The sequence below is a fragment of the Acanthochromis polyacanthus genome, chromosome 3, assembly GCF_021347895.1.
Source record: "Acanthochromis polyacanthus isolate Apoly-LR-REF ecotype Palm Island chromosome 3, KAUST_Apoly_ChrSc, whole genome shotgun sequence".
Lineage (NCBI taxonomy): Eukaryota > Metazoa > Chordata > Actinopteri > Pomacentridae > Acanthochromis > Acanthochromis polyacanthus.
The window spans coordinates 3,864,127-3,883,087 of NC_067115.1; the positions used below are offsets into that span (position 1 = coordinate 3,864,127).

Here is an 18,961-nt window from a genome sequence, read left to right on the forward strand (position 1 = left end):
ATCACTCTACACTTGGCTTGTATTTCATATCAACCAGGCAGACATGCAAACACAGAGCATATAACAAAAAATGGAATTAGGCCTTTAAGCTTTAAGCTTGATATTTCTCAAATAACAAAAAAATAAAAATCTGTTACACAGTAATTGTTCAACCAATGGATGGGTTTAAAAGTACTTCAAACTTCTTATAATTGACACTATTATGTTTCAATCCTGCTTTTTAAAATAATTTTATTTCATTTTTGCTGTTTGGCGTGTTTTTACTGCATGCTGGATGCAATTGATAAACACTTCAAATTAGTCCTGTGAGGTGTCACATAAAACCGATTTCATAAAGCCTTTCACATTTCACCATTCTGCTATTTGGAGGAGAAGCAATCTGAAATCTGGCACCAGGTGTCATTGTGTGGCTGATGTTTTAATTGCAAAGAGCTTCGGGTCATTGATGGGAGGATGATGAAGATTCTCAGTGACTCAGGGGCTGCTGATGATCTGCTTCATCCAGTTTGTGAGCCTGGTGATGCGGGTGTAGACGCCGTAGTAGTCTGGACGCCCGCAGCCTTTGCCCCAGCTCACCACCCCGGCCAGGAACCAGCGACCTGACGGCTCCTGACAAACCAACGGACCACCTGAGTCTCCCTGACAAAGACGGGCAATGTCAAAGGGGAAAGGGTCAGATTATAATGTCTCTGCAGCACAAAATGACCGCAGTAATTAACGAAGCTAGTCATTGTTAGCAGTGACTCAGCTGTGACATCACTGGGTGCCTGGATATCTAGCTTTTAAAACTCATTTTATGGCCTGTCTAAGGCCTGACTGTCACCCAGAGGACCCTCAAGAGACATTCACAGATCTGGATTTTTTCATTTAGTCGGGCTGTATTCAAATACGCACAAAGAGAGAAGTAGAGATTGAATATGTTGCATTATGACAAGAAGATTCTACACAATCGTTAATGAAATGTAAATTTCAAGTTGCAGGCACAACAATAAAATATGCAGTTTACATGGTGAATGTGTTACCCAAGACCTTTTTTGTTTGTTTTTTTGTTTAATATCAGCGTTTGAAGCTATGTGTCTAAATCAAATGTTCCTATCAGCTCTGTTTTGCTCTCCACCAACTCGTGGTGTTCCATGTTCCACAGCTAGTCTCTAACTGTGTCTGCTGCTTTGTGCTGAGCCAAGAGTGTACAGTGGGTTTTACAGCTTTCTTTGCTGCTGTAAAACTCAAACACTTCAGAGTTCAAGAATGCAAAAAAGTCTCTTAGAGCTGAGGGGAACTGCAGAGTCCCTGTAGATCATAATTCTCTGTGATGGGCCGGTTTGTAAGAGCATTATTAACATCTAGCAGTTTGATCCATTGTTTGTTTTAAAGTATTGACTACATCCAAACTGGATTGCGAAATGAAGTGAACATCTTCTGTGTATGTGTTTCTCTGTACCTGACAGGCATCTTTCTCTCCACTGCGATAACCAGCACAAAGCATTCTGGGAGTGACCAGGTGGCCATAAGAGCGAACACAGGCTTCTTCACTGACCAGACGAACATCCACTTTCTGAAGCACATCACTGGCAGCACCTGGAAGTCAGAGGACATAGCAGAAGAGGCTCTTCTCTGTAACTTTCATCCCACGGACCGGATTGGACCCTCTGGTAGGACGTTTTTGGATACGTTTGACAACCCTATTCTCTCCAAACCCCCCAAGCCTCCCACCTGTCCCTGCTCACCTCCTTCGCGGAGCGCTCCCCAGCCGGTGACCCAGCAGAGCAGGCCTGGCTCCAGCTGGTGGGTGGGCGGGGGCAAGCAGGCAGGTCGAGCATGTCCAGCCAGCAGCACAGAGGCGGGCCGATCCAGCTTCAGCAGAGCCAGGTCGTAGTCGTGGGACTCGTCGTCGTAGTAGTGATGAAGATGGATGCGTTGAACTCGCGCCACCTCCTCTGTGGGACTGCTGCGGTTGAGCAGGAGTTTACCCAAGTAGACTGTCCACACTGAGGGGGAGTAGAGGCTGCAGCAGGAGCACAAGAACGAGGTCTGATGTGTTAAAGACGCAGTAAGTGTGCTGTTTTTCTTGCACTAGTGCAATTTAAAATAACATAAAATCCACACAGTTGCAGTTTTTGACTGACGGCAACTGATATTTAAGCCACTGTTTCTTTATCTTCGTCATCCACGGAGATGACAAGACTTGCTGTAGGCTGCAAATGCTTTTAATCACCATGCATGAAAATTAAGTAGAGGAGAATAGTTAATCCTCTACAGGATGTTGCAGCTATAGTTTTGGCCACGGTCCAGCCTGTTGAGTTGGGTTTGAACACACAAGCAGATATAAATACATAAATCCACTGGCTCCGAGTCAGACAGGCTGTCACCCCTAAAGCCTGGACAGCAAGGACACCAGCAGGACTGAGAACTGAGATTTAGAAAACAACTTCATTTATAAAAGTATAAAAATGCAAAAAAACAAAAAACAAAAAAAAAAACGGTTCATCAAAGTCAGAGAGGCAGATTAAATATTTTTATCTTTGCACAACACGGCGCTTCAGGGTATTTGTCTTTTGACAGCTATTTTCTTTTCACACTGCTTCTTTCTCACTTCCTGCACTTACCGGTCGTCATAGAAACAGTGGGCGGCAGAAACCACCCACTGGTTGGAGATCAGCGCACCACCACAGATGTGGGTGCCCTTCACCTGCAGACTGGCCTGCCATGGCCACTCCCCCTCAGTGGCGCTGGTACCCCCAACGATACGGCTGGAAAACTGCCTCAGGCCGCAGTCTGAACACACACACACCGGTAGAAATGTGCTAAATACGTAAACTGTAAATACATCCAGTTTGTCTAATGCTTCTGATACCAACAAGAACAACACAAGATAGACTCAAACAGATTTTTTTGGTTCATTTTGTTTAAATTACATTAAGCACCGGGTTAGTATGACCCTTAAGAAATCTTGAAACTGGTTCAAAGAAAGCATAAAGTTAAATATATTATTCTTACCGCACTGTTTCTCGTCAGAGGCATCGGGGCAGTCAGTAACAGAGTCACACTCGGGGTTCGGCTTCTTCAGACACGTCCCATCAGCACACACATAAGTCATATCTGTACACTGCACACCTGGACACACACATATACCATGCTTAATACTTTCTGTTGAAGCTATCCATTGTGCTTGTGCAAATCAGGACGGACAGAGTTGGCTGAATTTGTTAATGTTGCACATCTGAATGTACACAGAAAGCATTTTTCAGAAAGCTTTAAAAACAGTGCAAAGTTTAGAATTAAAGCGAGTTCAACTATTTTTTGCCAAGGGGCGTATCATGTGAATATGTGCAGGTACACTTGTGGTGTGAGTTTGTTACCCTCAGTACAGTTCATCTCATCTGTGGCTTTAGGGCAGTCTGGATGTTGGTCGCACACTTTGTAGTAGTCCACACACTGACTGTCCTCTGGACATTTGAACTGTGCTGCACACACTGAAACACACACAGAAGTGGTGGCGTTAACGTGCATGTGTGCTCATAAATTCAGTAACGTTCAGTGACATGATTTAAAACTGCAGTACGAAGAAATCTGGGGAAAAAAACTTGAATTTGAAATCTACAGACCTTCTGCTGCAACCCTTACCTCTCTGCACTAAGATCACCACAACAGATGAGCATGTGCTTCAAATGAGCATAAGTGGTCGAGCTAAATGTCTGTTTTTATTTCACGCTTCAGCTAGGATTCAAACATCACTCTCCCAAGTTAAAGTCCACCATCTAACCCACAGCACCACATATCATCTTCTCATTGTGAACTCATTGTTGTTGCTATTTATACTCTGATCAGTGAAAGACCCTGTGATTGGCTAAAATCTCCCATTAAGGGCTAGATTTTCTAAAGCATTAAAACAGAGCCAGAAGTAGAGGTGCAGAAGTGTAGTTTCCTCTCAGACCGTTTGAATGACATGTGAAAAGCGGTTCAGAGTGGAATTTTTGTCAAATGATGTCAAAAAATACTCCTTAGCCATACTTTAAGGAGATGGAATTTTTTGTGAGACAACTATGTGTGGATTGGTACAGAGGTAGTCAGCTGTGCTTCTCATTGAAGGTCATGTTTGATTATCTTTGCAAGAGGGAATTGGAAAAAGGAGTTCTTTCAAGACAGTAAAGTAGATTCTCACTGTTTCATTTTTAACAGTTGCTTTAATAGAATATAAATTCTATTTGGCAAACCATTCCAACTAAGTTGACATATTTCTACAGTCTGCTGTGTTTGCATGGCATGTTAAATTATTTCACCATCTATAAAACAGCATATAATTAATGTGTACCTAACCTAAGCTGAATGAATAACAACCTTGTAGCTTGACAAGCTGTCAAATCTCAAAGGTTTTCAATCAGGATATTCTTTCTGCCATCCAAAATTCAAAGGATTTAGAAAGAACAGTCCTGTCAGATCAGATCGACATCACCCTCAAATTGTAAGCCAGGCAGATTTCATTAGCAGAACACTGACAACGTTCACATTACAGTTGTTCTGCTTGAACGGTCCTACCCTCAGCTCTGTCAGTCACAGAACACTGGCTGCTTCAGTCGTCCAAAAGTCTCACAAGTGGCTGCACAAGTGGTGTGGAGGCATACAGTAAATTTACGACTATCCAGGGCCGGCCGCTGGCGTAAACACTCTATGCCGTTGTTTATAGCCACATCCACTAGAGGGGGCCACACCACAATAAGTGTGTGATTCACATTTTGTCCCTGTCTTTATTCCAATAAAACATAAATCATCATGGTAACATATCAATTTAAACTGGCTTATTAGAAAACTATACGGGAAAAATACAGGAAAGAAAAAATAAACCAGCAGTCAGTTGGTGACTCCATGCTTCCTGCCATGTTAACTTAGTTTTTTTCTATTATTTTGAACACTTATTGGTAATTGTCTCTATCGTTTTAAGGATACATTTTTAAAAAAAATAAATATTTGCTGTTAATCATGTGCATGTGTGTTTTAACCCAATCACAAGCTGTGCACGTGATTTGGTAGTTGCCCTGTGCATGTTTTGGGGCCACAAAAAAAAAAAAAATCTTACTTAGGGCCACCAAAGTCCTAGGGCCGGCCCTGCGACTATCTAAATGCATTGAAATTCACCGTCTTTGAGTGTCAGTATTAGAGCATTTATTCGATCTTGACCGTCCAGAAATGTCCTTATTTATGTGGCGTGTATGAACTGGAAACGTAAAAAACATACCACAGTTCCTCTCATCAAGTCCGTTGGGACAGTCTTTGATTCCATCACAGACAGGAACACAGAGGCCATTCACACTGCACAAGAACTGACCTGGACAAGCTGCAGAAAATACACAAATAAACACACACACAAAAATCTAAATTATATTCATACACAAGGTATAAATACAACTTTCCATCTTATATGTTCAAAATTTCTTGACTGCCTCTCCTGCCTCCACAACTTACGATCTGACAGGTTGAAGGCGCTGTAGTGCAGCTGGAGGCCCGGCCCTGTGAGCGACACCTCGGATGTCATGACAACTGTGGCCGTCACAGAGAGCAGGAAGAGGCGCTCGTTGTAGGGCTGCAGGCTTCTGGTACCACACAGTCTGAGAAGAGGAAAGAGGAAATTAAATTCAATGAAAACTGCAGTCACGTTTTCCTGCAGAGACAACGAGATGGTTGGAAAAGTGATTGAAAAACCCCACACTGAAGCTACAATGGCCTCGCATGTAAAGACTGTATGGACATGTAATGGCAGGCTAAATGGGACAATGCTGCCCCCTGTTGTTTGGTAGAGCATGCCATGATCCAAACATTTTTGCTGTGCAACTTGGGTTTATTTTTGCTTTGTGTAACTGAAAGCGCACACATAATGGACCTGCATGTAAAATGTGCACAGCTGCTTCCAGCCAGACACCAAACTATAGTTCTCTGCCTAAAGGATGCACATTTTTTTCTGTTCTCGCTGCTCTTTAGCGTACCAGAAATGGAATGTCTATTCATCGATGCCACCTGCATGATGCGTGATGTCTGAATGTGAGGAGGATAAAGAAGAAGTAGGACTAAACCTAAAATATGAGACTATATTAGGGACTCAGCACCTGTGCAATACACTAAAGAAAATAGCATTAAAAAGGCAATGTGACGGAAAAGTGATCTCAGCAATTTGGAAAAAAAGGTCCCACCACTAAGAATTGGCAAGCACATTTCTGCTGGTTAATCCAGGCACTTCTACCATTTTATTAAAAGGAGAATAAGTTGTGTAATTACGAGAGATAAGACCAGATAGCGTGGGCAATCTCCAATGATGTGAATCCTATCTCTCCTCTCATTGCTTGTTGCTGTCACTGAGGCTTGGGGAGCTGCTTAACAGAAAATTAGAGTAAGTCAAAGACTAAATGTGGTGCGGTCTACCTGCGGTTCTGGATGATCCACTGTCCCTGGGTGCAGGCCTGGTTGTAGCTGGCTCTGCTCAACTCATAGCCCTCAAACTCCAGGGACAAGCCCATCCCTGCACTAGGCATCTGAAATCACACACCAGACAGTCGATACACAAATAAAAAAATAAATTAGAAATAGTTTCAAATGATTATTGTAGATGTGTGTGTGTCTATATGGATGCAGGTGTGACTTACAATGAAGCTCCAGGTACAGTTGGTGTTTGGAGGGTAGTAGCTGGGAAAGAAAGGTGTCCTTAGTGTCCCCTGAACACCCGATACTGCCTTTACCTGTATGCTGGAATTACACTCTGAGACATGGTAAGACAGAGAGTGGGAGAGATTCTATGATCTGAAACACACATTTTAGTCTCCTTTGTGGCATCACCGGATGTCAGTGACTCCAAAGCAAAATAAATGCATCCTAAATAGAATGGCATTCAGGACTTATTTCTACCAAATGCATATATCTACCAGGTTTGATGCAGCCTGGTCTGGTCAGAACAAGCCATAAAACTGCAGAGACTTATGTCCATGTTGCACTGAGGCAGAATTTTCTTCTTTGAATCTGGCGATTCCCTGTTTGCGCCCCTAACGGCTCTCATCCAGCCATTTATGTTGCGACATCTAAACATCTTCACGGTAGATTGGAAAAAAGATTTGCACAGACATTCATGTTTCCCAGACAGTGTATCGTAAGGACTTTGGTGAGGACGTGGCGTTTCCTCCACTGCCTCCACAAGTCTGACATTTGTGGGTTTGAGTGAAATGTCCTCAGAACTGTCAGTTGGATTACCAAGAAATCAGGTGCAGACAGCTTATGTCCTTTAGACGATGACATGAAGCCACACTTTCTAACTGTACAGAGTGCCCCCTGGACAAGAGACTTCTTATAACATGTTGGAAAGGGTTCAAAAAGTCAAAGATTTTGGAATACACAGGTGAACAGGAGGACGGGTCTTCAGGTCATGTAATCTAATATAATAACTTTGCTTTTACTTTGTCACAGAAGTGTATTGCATTTAGAAAAGAAAAAAATGGTGTCCAAAACTCATAATGGTTGGTTACTATGTCATCATTATAAGAAAGGATCTCATAATTAGGAGAGAAAATCTAAACAAACAATATTAGGTGTAAGTACTGTCATTATGAGCATGGTCACAGACTCTTAGTTCTGTTAAGTCATCTTAAAGTTTCCTCTTGATGTTTTCAGTTGACTTTAATCCAACCAAAGACAAACAGGACTACATTTGATTAATTGTGTCTCTACTTTCAGTCTCTGTAAACTACTGTATGACACATTTCTGAAGCAGTAAGAAGGTAGAGACATTTAATCTTACCTTGATGATCCCAGGCCTGCGCAGACAAAGAAAAAGGGTCCTTGTAGTTGTAGAGACCCTGTTTCCAAATCACTGTCATCCACTCTCCTGACGACAGGACGCGGACCACATGCTCATGTCTGCTGCAGCCGTAAACTCTAGAAAGACAAAGGGAAACATGGCCAGAGGCGGTGAGATCAGCAAATGATTAGATTTAGGAATAAACAGGGTAAACACTCCCCATTCCAGTAATTTGAATACATTGATGGCCTCTATCTGCCCAATTCTTCTTGTCTTTGAAGGATGAACTCACGATGTGATGAGCTGATTATCGGAGGGGGTGAGGGAGTTGTACACCACCAGCCGGTCTCGGCACTCCGGCAACAGCCACTCCATGTGGAGCTCCAGCTGGGCCCCGGGGGCAGCCTGGAGGTGCCACAGGCAGGAGGAGCGCTGTGTGTTGGGGCCATGGAGGGCCACAGGGCTGCTGGACACCACCTTCTGGTAGCTGTAACAGTCTTGGGACAAAGGAGCCAGAACTGTGTGTTAGAGCTCAGGTAATATTTTGTGAAAGGAAAAAAGTTTTGTGTTTAAGTAAACTCATTATTAGTAGCTTTGTAGTTTAGGGTTATGTCAGTAAGTCTTTCCAATTTGGGAAAACAATTTAAAAACAATTTTTATCTCAAACTACGGTGGCCGACAGGTGTAAACGCGCTGCAAACACAGGAATGACCCAAAACCAAAAACTCACAAACACATAAAACACATGCAAGAAAAATATGCTGCAAGACAAACATGCTGCAATCACAGAAACGACGCAGAAGCGGACTTGCAAAATCACAAAACAGATGCAAATGAAAAATGCTGCAAATATATAAAAACACAAAAAACCCCAGAACAACCGCAAGAGGAAAACGCTGCAAATTCAATCCACAACAGAAGTGCACCAGACACGAAGAAGAAGAAGAAGAAGAAGAAGAAGAAGAAGAAGAAGAAGAAGAAAAAGAAGGCGTGCAATTTCTTTCAGTGTGAAAAGGTACTTTTTCCTTTATGTTTTACTTGGCTGACTTGGCTGGCATATTTTACAATGTTATCGAAGAGCAGCGTAATTACGCTACGTGCTAGAAACTTTGATTTGCACTTCCGTTGTGGATTGAATTTGCAGCATTTTTCTCTTGCGGTTGTTCTGGGGGTTTGTGTGTGTTTTATATATTTGCAGCATTTTTCGTTTGCATTTGTTTTGTGATTTTGCAAGTCTGCTTCTGCGTCGTTTCTGTGATTGCAGCATGTTTCTCTTGCAGCATATTTTTCTTGCATGTGTTTTATGTGTTTGTGAGTTTTTGGTTTTGGATCATTCCTGTGTTTGCAGCGCATTTACACCTGTCGGCCACCATACTTTCCCATTTGGGAAAACATTTTAAAAACAATTTTTATCTCAAAAATGTTACAACATGACCCAAAAGCACCATCAGATTTCTTGCTGAAAACTTGGTGATACTGGATCAGAATGTCCACGACCTCTTCGTCCTCTTTTTCAACTGCCACACAAATTCGTTCGATCATTGCGATAAGCGTTACACAATACTGATTAGTGTAACTATTTTCTCTAAAGTCACAAACGTACTGGCAGGCAAAATGTGGTCTAGTTCTGCAGGAAGACACAATTTCAACACATTTTGTGCTTTGAAAATGCTTAACTTTGTGCTGCAAACTAAAAGCTTCCGAAACATTGTAATGGGAGCAGTTTTATGTGAATTATTCTAAAATGTGCAATTACTTTGCCTGCTTCCCTTCAGCTTTTCCAAAACAAGCACTATAAGAGAGTGACGTGTTTTATTCTGTGAGTTAACAGCAGGTTAACTCAGTAGAACAAGACACAGGGTTGTGATCAAAAACTTGCAGGTATGATTCCTGATTGGGCATTAAAGGATGAAAATTGTTAAATGTGGTGTATTTATGAACGTCAAGATGGCGTCTTCATGAAAACTGAATCTTGTGGAAAGATGTTTTCACCAGTGACCCCTGCAACATGCTTAGCATTAATACAAGACGATGACTTTAATTATTCACCAATTAGATCTCATTTTGAGCAATGGAAGAAATTTCTAATTTTTCATCCCATAGAAGAATTATCATCTAGAACAGGGTTTTCCATGATTAGGAGACACCACGTAGAACATTTTATCTAAAAAGCAAACTGTGCATTCACATCACAGTTTTTTCCATGCATTAAAATTTTGTTGGAGAAAATATACAGTATACTGTACTGCATGCTAATACAGCTAATTAATTAAAAATAAGAAATTATTAATAAGATTTATAAGAAACAATTAAAAGAACAAGCAAATAAAGATAAGTGTGATACCAAAGGAGGCTTTCAAAAGTTCTATAACTTTGGGGTCGGTTTCTGTAAGGAGCAGAACAAAAAGACAGAAAATAAATTAAAACTAAACTAAATGGAAGACCAATTCTCTCTCTGTATCTTCTTCATCACTTCACACTTCTGTCTAAAACACACTCTGCTTTTTCTCACCACTGACAGATAGTGTGGGGAGGTGGAAGAGGTATCCATCAACGCGGGCTGTCTCTTCCACCTCTGACCCTCTGTACCCCTTCAGACCCTCCTCCAGGCTCCTGGTGACCATCTCCAGGGTCATTCTCCTGACATGACTACTGGGTATGGACAGCACGATCCAGAAGTGAGCCACGACACTTCCCTCTCTGCAAAAACAACGAAACGTAGAAACATTCACACAGCACCAGTGATCTCTGGGATGTTTGTGAGTGATGCCACTATCACCATAAAGCGCAGTCGGGTCTAAAAGTATCTGGGAATTGGACTAGCAAATCTAATCGTAGCACTTGCATGTAAATCCTTTGCAGTTGTGACTGTCTGAAGTTTGGAACCCATGGGCATCACCAAATACTGATTTTCCTCCATTGAGATGCTTTGTCAGGCCTTTACTGCACCAATCTTCCGTTGCTGTTTGTAGCTCTTTCTGCCTTTAGTTTATCTTCAGTTAAAAAGCAGCTCAGATTGGTTGAGGTCCGGTGACTGACTCCATTTAAGAACATTCAGTTCTTTGCCTTAAGAAGATCTTGGGTTGCCTTTGCAATAAGTTCTAGGTCATTATCCCTCTGTAGCACCATTCCATCAGTTTTGCAGCATTGTACTGAATCTGGGCAGGCCATTTTTTTTTTTTTTTTTTAGCAGAACTGCATATTCACTGCATGCAAGTTCCCATTTTGGTCATTATTGCTGTAGAGTATGTAAAGAAAAAGTCAAATCCACATACCCAAAGGCGAACACGGTGGTGTAGTTAAAGTATCGAGACAGACTTGAGCATTTCATTATCTTCTGTACCTGAAAAACACAAAACATTGTACCAGTTGGTCACAGCTAAGCATTTAGCTACATGTTAGATGTTAATATTTTTGAAAGGACATAATCCAGTATGTCAGTTGCTGCAGCAAATACTCATCTGGATGCAAGGATGTGACATATTCTTTTAGTTTTTTGCCTTATATAATGCAGTGACCGATTCAAAAGCGATATAAACTGCAGTCTATTCCTGCTGTTTTTAAGTGGTGCTTTTACCATTTCTTTGGCTAAGCTTAGTTGTTTCAAATGTTTTTCTTATTTCTTGCATTACTTGTATAAACAAATATATAGTCACATTTCTCTCTGGTACTTGATCAGAGTGAATTTATTTACCTATATGGTGCAAGTGAGTGCTATGATTTGTTCTAATTTAAAAAGAAAAAGATTACAGAAAAAAACAGACAACCATCTGCTCTGGCTCCCTTAGGAGGCAAACCAAGTTATTTTGGTGTGCATCAGCATCAGAGGAGTTCATTCTCCCTGCTCACCACGTTCTGCACTCCCTTGGCTTCTTTCTTGAAAGCAGGACTGTTGTGGGAGGACAGATGAGCAGAGAAGTTCCTGTTGAGGATGGATAGGTAGGCCGTGTACTGCTGCTCCACACGAGCCTCTAACACCCAAACCTTGTACTCTGTTATAGAGGAAAGCATGAAGATCAAGACAACCAAAGTAAACAAGAAGACAGAGACTCTACAGATACTCTAGCTGCAGTAAAATGAGGATCCACGTGTTAATGTGGTCGCTAACAATACTAAGACGCTGCTGTTTCGCTTCCGTTTTGTTCACCATGTTGGTTTAGCATGTTAGCACACATGCTAAATTAGCAGGAATAGAAAGTACAGTTAAGATTGACTGAAATGTCATTAGATTTGGCAGTATTTAGCTTCAAACAAATCCCTGGATGATTGGGGCTACATGAACATGACAACCGTTCATCCTGAGGGGAACATGAACATCTCAACTAATTTTAGGGCAATCCATTTCCTTTAAAACCACAATTGTAATTTTTTTTGGTGGTGTTGGATGTGAACAGAGCAATCAAGACCAATCAGTGACGGAGAGAGAAAAAGAGCTGCTCACCCAGAAAATACCAGGCCAGCGTGGCTCCTGCAGCTATAAGGAGGAGGATGAGGATGATGAGGAAGGCAAGGAGACATTTACAGGACCGAGTCTTCCTGGCTGGGCGAACCACAGCTTGTGTGGCAGCTCCAATCTGCAGAGAACAAACAAGAACTCCCTGTGACCTACAGAGAATGTGGGCCTTCAGTCAATATGCCGCAGTACCTGAAAATGGGTTTGATAGTGTCTTTTCATGCAGTGTCCGAGTTAGAGTACCCAGGGCTCTGAGATGGTTTCCCACAGGATTATTTAGCCATGGTGCTGTTCCAGTTTTCTTTTCCTTGGTGAAATCTACCCTGAGATTTTTCCCTGGATCTTACAGTTATAAATTCTTCTGACTTTTTTCCTTGTTAAATCCTTTTCTGTCAGAGATTCCTTAACAATTACTCCTGAATTGCTGCTGCTGAGATGAATCAGGCAACAAATAAGGCTGAATAATATATTGTAAATGCTGATAATGGTGTGTTATTCTGAGAAAAAAATAGAAAGTGAGCTAATGATGTGGTCAAAACTCTGTCTGTCGTATCCGTTTCCTTCACATAGTATCCTAGTTCCAGTGGTGTTTCAACACTGCATAGCAAACTTTAGGCATGATAATGTTAGAGAATAGTCACTGGCAGTGTACTTTGCATTTCCAGTTTCACCTCAGTCGAACCTCACTGCAAAACACACCAGCAGAGCTTTTGGAAACAAATGAGAAAAATCACATTCCACATATTCATGTCACGTCAGAGATTTCCCCACAGTGCATCGTGATCACCAAGTGTTTGGAGATCCAGGTGTGTCATCCTAGTGGGGGTTAATGTTGTTGGTTTCCAACAGGCTGAAGTCCAAGCTTATTATTTTCTTACTCCATACTTTCAGACTTTTTTTTTAGACTTGTAGTCTTCCCGCTAAACCGATGCTGATTCAAGTGACATGACTTGGTGCAATCCATCTTTTTTTCCCACAAAAGCCACAACTCCCTAAGCCTGTTCTTTATGTGATAAACTGAAGAAGTCAAGTGAGACTGAGCAACAGATGTCAGCTGCCAAATACTGAAACTAAGATCATATGAATGCAGCTTTTTCCTCTAATGGACGGTCACATCGACAGCATTCAAAACCAAAACAACAGCCTCCATTTTGAAAGAGACTGGTGTAGGTATTATTCTGGTAAACACTAATTTGCTCTAACAGCTTCACAGGTTTGACACACAATAATCTCAACATAATGAGCAATAAATACTAACTATTTCAGTATTTTAGTGCTACTGACCTCATTGTCCAGAGCAGCAGGAGTGACCCCCTGGTCACATGAAATTGATTTTTTTGAGCCGTGCCCGAGTGCCATTGCATTACTCTACAGTCCTTACTCCTTAAGAAATCATTTTAATGTCCATGAGGCCTCACTGCTGTTAGAACAATCTTGCAGCTTTTACCAAGCATCTCTGGTAATCACATGTTGCTCTGACGGACAGACAACGGCTCCCTTTCTGTTTGTAAGTCCAAAGGTGAGAACAAAAGTCAGTCAATGTTTCCCGAAGCCCTTTTGGATTTGCACGTTGCTCAGGGAGAGGCCGAGTTAGCGCTATGCATCCACAAGGCTCTAACTGATGGCTTCATATAACGAATCATGCGTGAAAGTGAGTCAGGAGCACAGCAGCTGTTTATCACCTAGCAACAGGGATGCACCCAGTCAGCTCCCCTGTACAGGTAAATCTGCTGGGAGTGAAAGTGGTTATTTACATATTCAGCTCATTTCTCCAGAGTTCTTTCACTTTCCATGCAAACAACAAATCCTAATGAGAAATAAAACATTAGCACGATGCACAGAAAGAAAGGATTTGTGTATTTTAACTCATGCACTAAAGATGCTGAGGTGTTGTTTAGTTGTTTACTTCTGTGCTTCTTGAGCCGAACCTCTCACAAAATCATTACTGGGAGCTTTATGCAGTGTTCTGAGTTGTTGCAGTGAGTTTTAGGGATGACAACGAAAGTTCTGAGAAAAAAAAAAACATTTATGTGTAACTTTCAACCAGGAAGCTACAAAAGATGCACATTTCTCATTTGATTTCACGTTGTTAAGATTAAGATAGTCCTTTATTGCTCCCCACGCCAGAAGAAATTCACATTGTTATAGCAGCAACATTTTTACAGCAGAAACAAACTTATTTATAATAATAATACGTACAAGATGCACAATGATGAAACATAAAAATGAATAAATACAGTATCAACACACTGTAGACAAGCAGCAATACAAAGTAAAAAGCGTAAAGATGCACAACAATAACAACACTTTCAGTTCTTTCAAAACAACATTTATTTATTGTTTACATTGCATGAATAGAAAACAACGAAGAAACTAGTAATGTGCCACTGAAAGAGGAAGAAAGAAATATGGAAATATATTCAGAAACGAAATTACAATTTACATTTAGGTATGCACTCAATATTACCCAAGGACACAGTATGAAAACATGACAGGACATCTTCTTATCTCTGCAGTCAGTATGTCACTGAAGTGTCTAATGAATGATCACATGAATTATTAGTTGTTAAAATCATGTGTCATCGCACAAGCTGAACGTGTGCGCGTATAACACTCATACAACTCAAAGTATTATTTAGAATTCACTATTCTAAAGCCAGACTGTCACAAATATATTCTGACGTTACAGATAACTGTGATAGGTGTCACTATTCACCCTGTAATTTAACCCACGTGTTTTTTTTCTTGCCCCTCTTTGTTCAATTTCTGGAAAAATTACTTTGATTCAATGTCCAAAATACTTTTGATTCCTGTAAATACTTCCCCTCACATTGCCATCTTTATTATACTCGATTCAGTCACAGACAATTGGAGGTCTTAGCTTTTACGTCCCTAATAGCAAGACGCCATCTTCTTTTACAATGGAAGTCCACTACATCTCCCTCCAGTGTTCAGTGGCTTGGAGAGGTAATGTCTTTTTTAAAATTGGAAAAAATCAGACATTCTGTCAAAGGTAATATGAATATTTTCCAAAAGAAATGGGGCTCTTTTCTAGCCTACTTTAATTCTTTAAACTCCTCTTAATTGAATAAGGCCCCCCTTCACCCACTCACCCGCTCTCTGCTTTCTTTCTTCACTTTTCTTCTGCCTACCTTTTTCTTTGTCTGCTTTCTCTTATATTTCTCATTGTTCTTATCAAGTTTTATATAATTGTTTACGTTTCTATTTTTAAGTTGTTGTTGCAAAAAACTAAAAAACCTCCAAGGGAAGTACAATTTGGTGCAGTAAGAAATTGTACAGATTTCGAATAGTATAGATACGATGTTACATGACTTGGATAGGTTTAAATATTTTCTTTTCCCTTCAAATGTACATGTATATACAAGGCCAATGTAACTGTCCTGCAGTTTTTATGTCAAATTTCCCAATAAACATATTAATAAAAAAACATATGTCATAGTACCTAAACAGTGGTCATTCTAGTCACCTGTGGAAGAGTCATTTGCTTGTTTTGGGGTTTTTGTTTTGTGCGTGTAATGCACATTTGGTACACTGGGTGGCAGTCTACAGTAACGGAGCTGCATCAGAAGCAGTCAGACTTGTTGCATGCAAAAGTGAAGCATTCAGCTTTTGGGGGAATCTACAGATACTGTAGCAGCGGCTCAGATTTGGTTAAGCAGCATAACGATGGATGTTTTTCTACCAGCATGCAATAAATGTAAGGCAGCAAAAAGTAAATCCTGGGATATTAAGTGCTCAAGTCCATAGACATACAGTACACCCCCTGTCAGAAGTTTTAGGACACTTTCTCATTCAACTAAAGTAGAACCTGTCCTACAACTTTTGACAGGGGGTGTATCTACTAAATGTGGTACACATGTGCAGCACATCAGGCTGAACAAAAAAGTCAGTGACAGCCACATTCCAAACCCAACAGGAAGTGAGATATTTTGCATTGAATGTCAGATTTTGCCCATTTTTCATTTTTTTTCTAGAGTGAACTCCTCCTAGAGGGAAACTCCAATTCACCTCAAATTGGGCCAGTACATACAGGAGGCCTCAATGATCCAAAGTTATTAAAATCTTTTTCCAAAGTCAAAGGGCGTGTCCGTGGCGGCCTCTGGAATTTTGATCCTTCGCCATGAAATTTCAAATGCTGTGTAAATGCCCTGAACATGCTCCAATCTGCCTGAAACTTTACATGTATGATCAGAGTCCTGCCCTGATCACATCCATATGATGAAATACACCCCCTGTCAAAAGTTGGAGGACAGGTTCTACTTTATTTGAATGAGGCAGTGTCCTAAAACTTTTGACGGGGGGTGTACACCTTTCAGTGACTAAAACCTGTATCATTTTACATTTAAATACTTGTTAGAAATAACTGAAAAAATATAACATTCATCAAAACATCTACTTTCTCTGATCCTGAAAACTACCATCAAGTATTTTTATTAGGCAAGCTTATATCAAAGAGACAGCTGTGAGGAACCGTCCACTGCTACATACTTTACTGCACAGCGGTTACTGTTTCTGGTCAAATGACGGTAAGTGACTGTGTCTGTTTCCTCTCAGCTCTGTTCCTGTCTCACTGGCATATAACCATCAGCACAAGGCTCGACTGACCTGCTGCCTGACATCTGCATAATGTCCTCAAGTCTATGATCATGTTGCGGTTTCAAGGCTGGACTAAAACCCGGCCCTGAGAAGTTCAAAGGCAGTTGTTTCATGGAGAGCATGGAGCATGGCAAGGCACTGGAAGGATGAGGAGGAAAGAGGAAGCGTGTAGATTCAGTGGACTTATCATCCTCCATGCTCTCCTCCTGACTCAGCTGCTCCTCACCCCCACTGCTGACACCTGAATCCAGGCTTGGAAGCTCTGGGCTGTCAGCCTCTGGACTATGAACAGCCTGGACTCGCTCGTAATCAGAGCAGACCTGAATAGACTCTTTGCCAAAAATGGCTCCACTGCTTCCAAGCAGCTTTAGAATATTCACTTTTATGCCATGCCCTCCCTCCTTCTCCTTATCTTCTTCAGGCATCTGATCATGGCTTTCAGCCACATTGATGCTATCTGCCTCCAAGCTCTCTGGAATGACCTCTTCGCAACTGCACATGCCTGAATCTCGGCTCCAGAGTCTGAATCGTTCGCCCTGGACCTTCTCAACCTTCTCATAATCTGAAATCACCTGTACTGGATCACTGTCGCCGCTGCCTTTGGGAAGCAACTTCAAAATCTCCATTTCTTTCTCTGTCACATCATTGTTGTCCTTTTCTGTGTTAGTTCCTTCGCTTTGACAAGCAACGGGCCCGTAAGGTGTATCGGCATCACAGGGCTCCAGGTTTCCTGCACTGTGCAAGGAAACAGGAGGAGGAGGGGCACAAAGATTGGAGTAACTTGGGTTGGAGAAGCTGGAGCTGGTGGACTCGTAGCTGCTCTCATTTCTCATCATCTTCTCATCTGGCCTGCAGAATGCGGCGACATCCACAGTGGAGGTAACCTCCACAGACACGGTATCCACTGGTTTCCAGAAGGAATGGAAGGATTCTTTGGTGAAGTGTGGACTCACCCAGCTCTGGAGGAGAGAAAGTACAAGAGGAATAAGGAAGGTGAAAATACATAGAACATTCATTTCACACTTCACTGTGAGGACGTACACCAATCAGCCACAACATGGGTGAGGTCAATAACACTAGTCATCTTGTTATAGTGTAATAGTCTGGTGTTAAAAGTCCTGTCGTTCATGTGGATGAGTCAGTGCCAGACACCACAGGACACCCCCAGAGGTTCCATGTCTATGCCCTGAAGGGTCTGGACTGTTTTGGAGGACCTGCAGTATGAAGCATGGGGCTTTAACTGGTGACAGTTTGGAGTAACTTCCAATAAATAATCTGCGAATGGGCAAATATGCTGTGTTCATCGTGTTTTGATCTCTATTTGCGCTCATATTTGAACCTTTGGGGTTTGAATCATTTGACTGTTGAGTCATTTTATCTGTCTGGTTTCACAGCCTACTCAGGAAACATCCTGTTATTTTGGTTTTTGTCCTTTCTGAGATGTTTTTGCATTGTGCTATTGTTTACTTTTTTGTTTTTTAAACTGTACAGATGTAATTTTAAATCAAAAATGACTGAAGTGGCTATTTTAAATGTAAAAGAGATTCCTGGTGGTGACAAATGCACAGAGATATATTTTTCAACTTTGCAGATTAACAGGCAGTTTTAGCATTTTTCTGACTTGTAAATTTTGGAGATAAACCACAGTATAGTAGCTGCACAGTCAACAGTTCACTGGGGACGATGAAAGTTGTAAAGCAGCTAAACAGTTTTCTATGCAGCTGGTAGGGACCGAAACAGCGTTAAATGAAAAGTAATGGACTTTATTACACATGTGGCTCAGACAACAGTCAAAATTAATGTTAAGGATGATTTTTGTTTGCTAAATGCAGAAGTTTACTGCTAACATGCCCCAAGTGGTCAAAAATATTTATGCAAGCAACTTTATCATACAGGGTGACACAAAAAACGGGAACTTTTTAGCAATCCAATAAAACAAAGAGTGACGGAAGAAAAATATTTTATTCATAATAATTGAAACCTTAAAACATGCCATTTAAGAAACAATGATGGAGTTTTCATTTTTTTAAAATGACTTCCTGGAGATGGCGTCCTCCTGTACGAATGCATTCTTGAAATCTGCTGTTGAGATTCCTCATTGACTGCTGCAACATCTC

General features: G+C 41.2%; 2 protein-coding genes across 3 annotated transcripts in view; both read right to left on the bottom strand.

The window, feature by feature from the left end:
* On the bottom strand, positions 1 to 13,750 carry LOC110965890 (transmembrane serine protease 6). Its single transcript, XM_022215084.2, has 18 exons — positions 13,512 to 13,750; positions 12,216 to 12,348; positions 11,624 to 11,766; positions 11,050 to 11,117; positions 10,287 to 10,474; positions 10,119 to 10,160; positions 8,067 to 8,271; positions 7,775 to 7,911; positions 6,633 to 6,745; positions 6,412 to 6,521; positions 5,461 to 5,603; positions 5,234 to 5,332; positions 3,360 to 3,473; positions 2,998 to 3,114; positions 2,607 to 2,775; positions 1,728 to 2,005; positions 1,442 to 1,578; positions 1 to 639 (listed from the first exon to the last, which is right to left on the bottom strand). The coding sequence occupies exons 1-18, from the start codon at positions 13,584 to 13,586 to the stop codon at positions 475 to 477; spliced, it is 2,436 nt and encodes an 811-aa protein (XP_022070776.2). The 5' UTR covers positions 13,587 to 13,750; the 3' UTR covers positions 1 to 474.
* Positions 13,751 to 14,540: 790 nt separating this feature from the next.
* Positions 14,541 to 18,961, bottom strand: part of LOC110965893 (interleukin-2 receptor subunit beta-like) — a 28,969-nt gene continuing 24,548 nt past the window's right edge. For both annotated transcript variants that reach the window (XM_022215088.2, XM_051945865.1), the window contains exon 11: positions 14,541 to 17,803. In XM_022215088.2, coding sequence (XP_022070780.1) covers positions 16,799 to 17,803 — 1,005 coding nt within the window. In that variant the 3' untranslated portion in view covers positions 14,541 to 16,798. The remainder of the gene's footprint in view (positions 17,804 to 18,961) is intronic.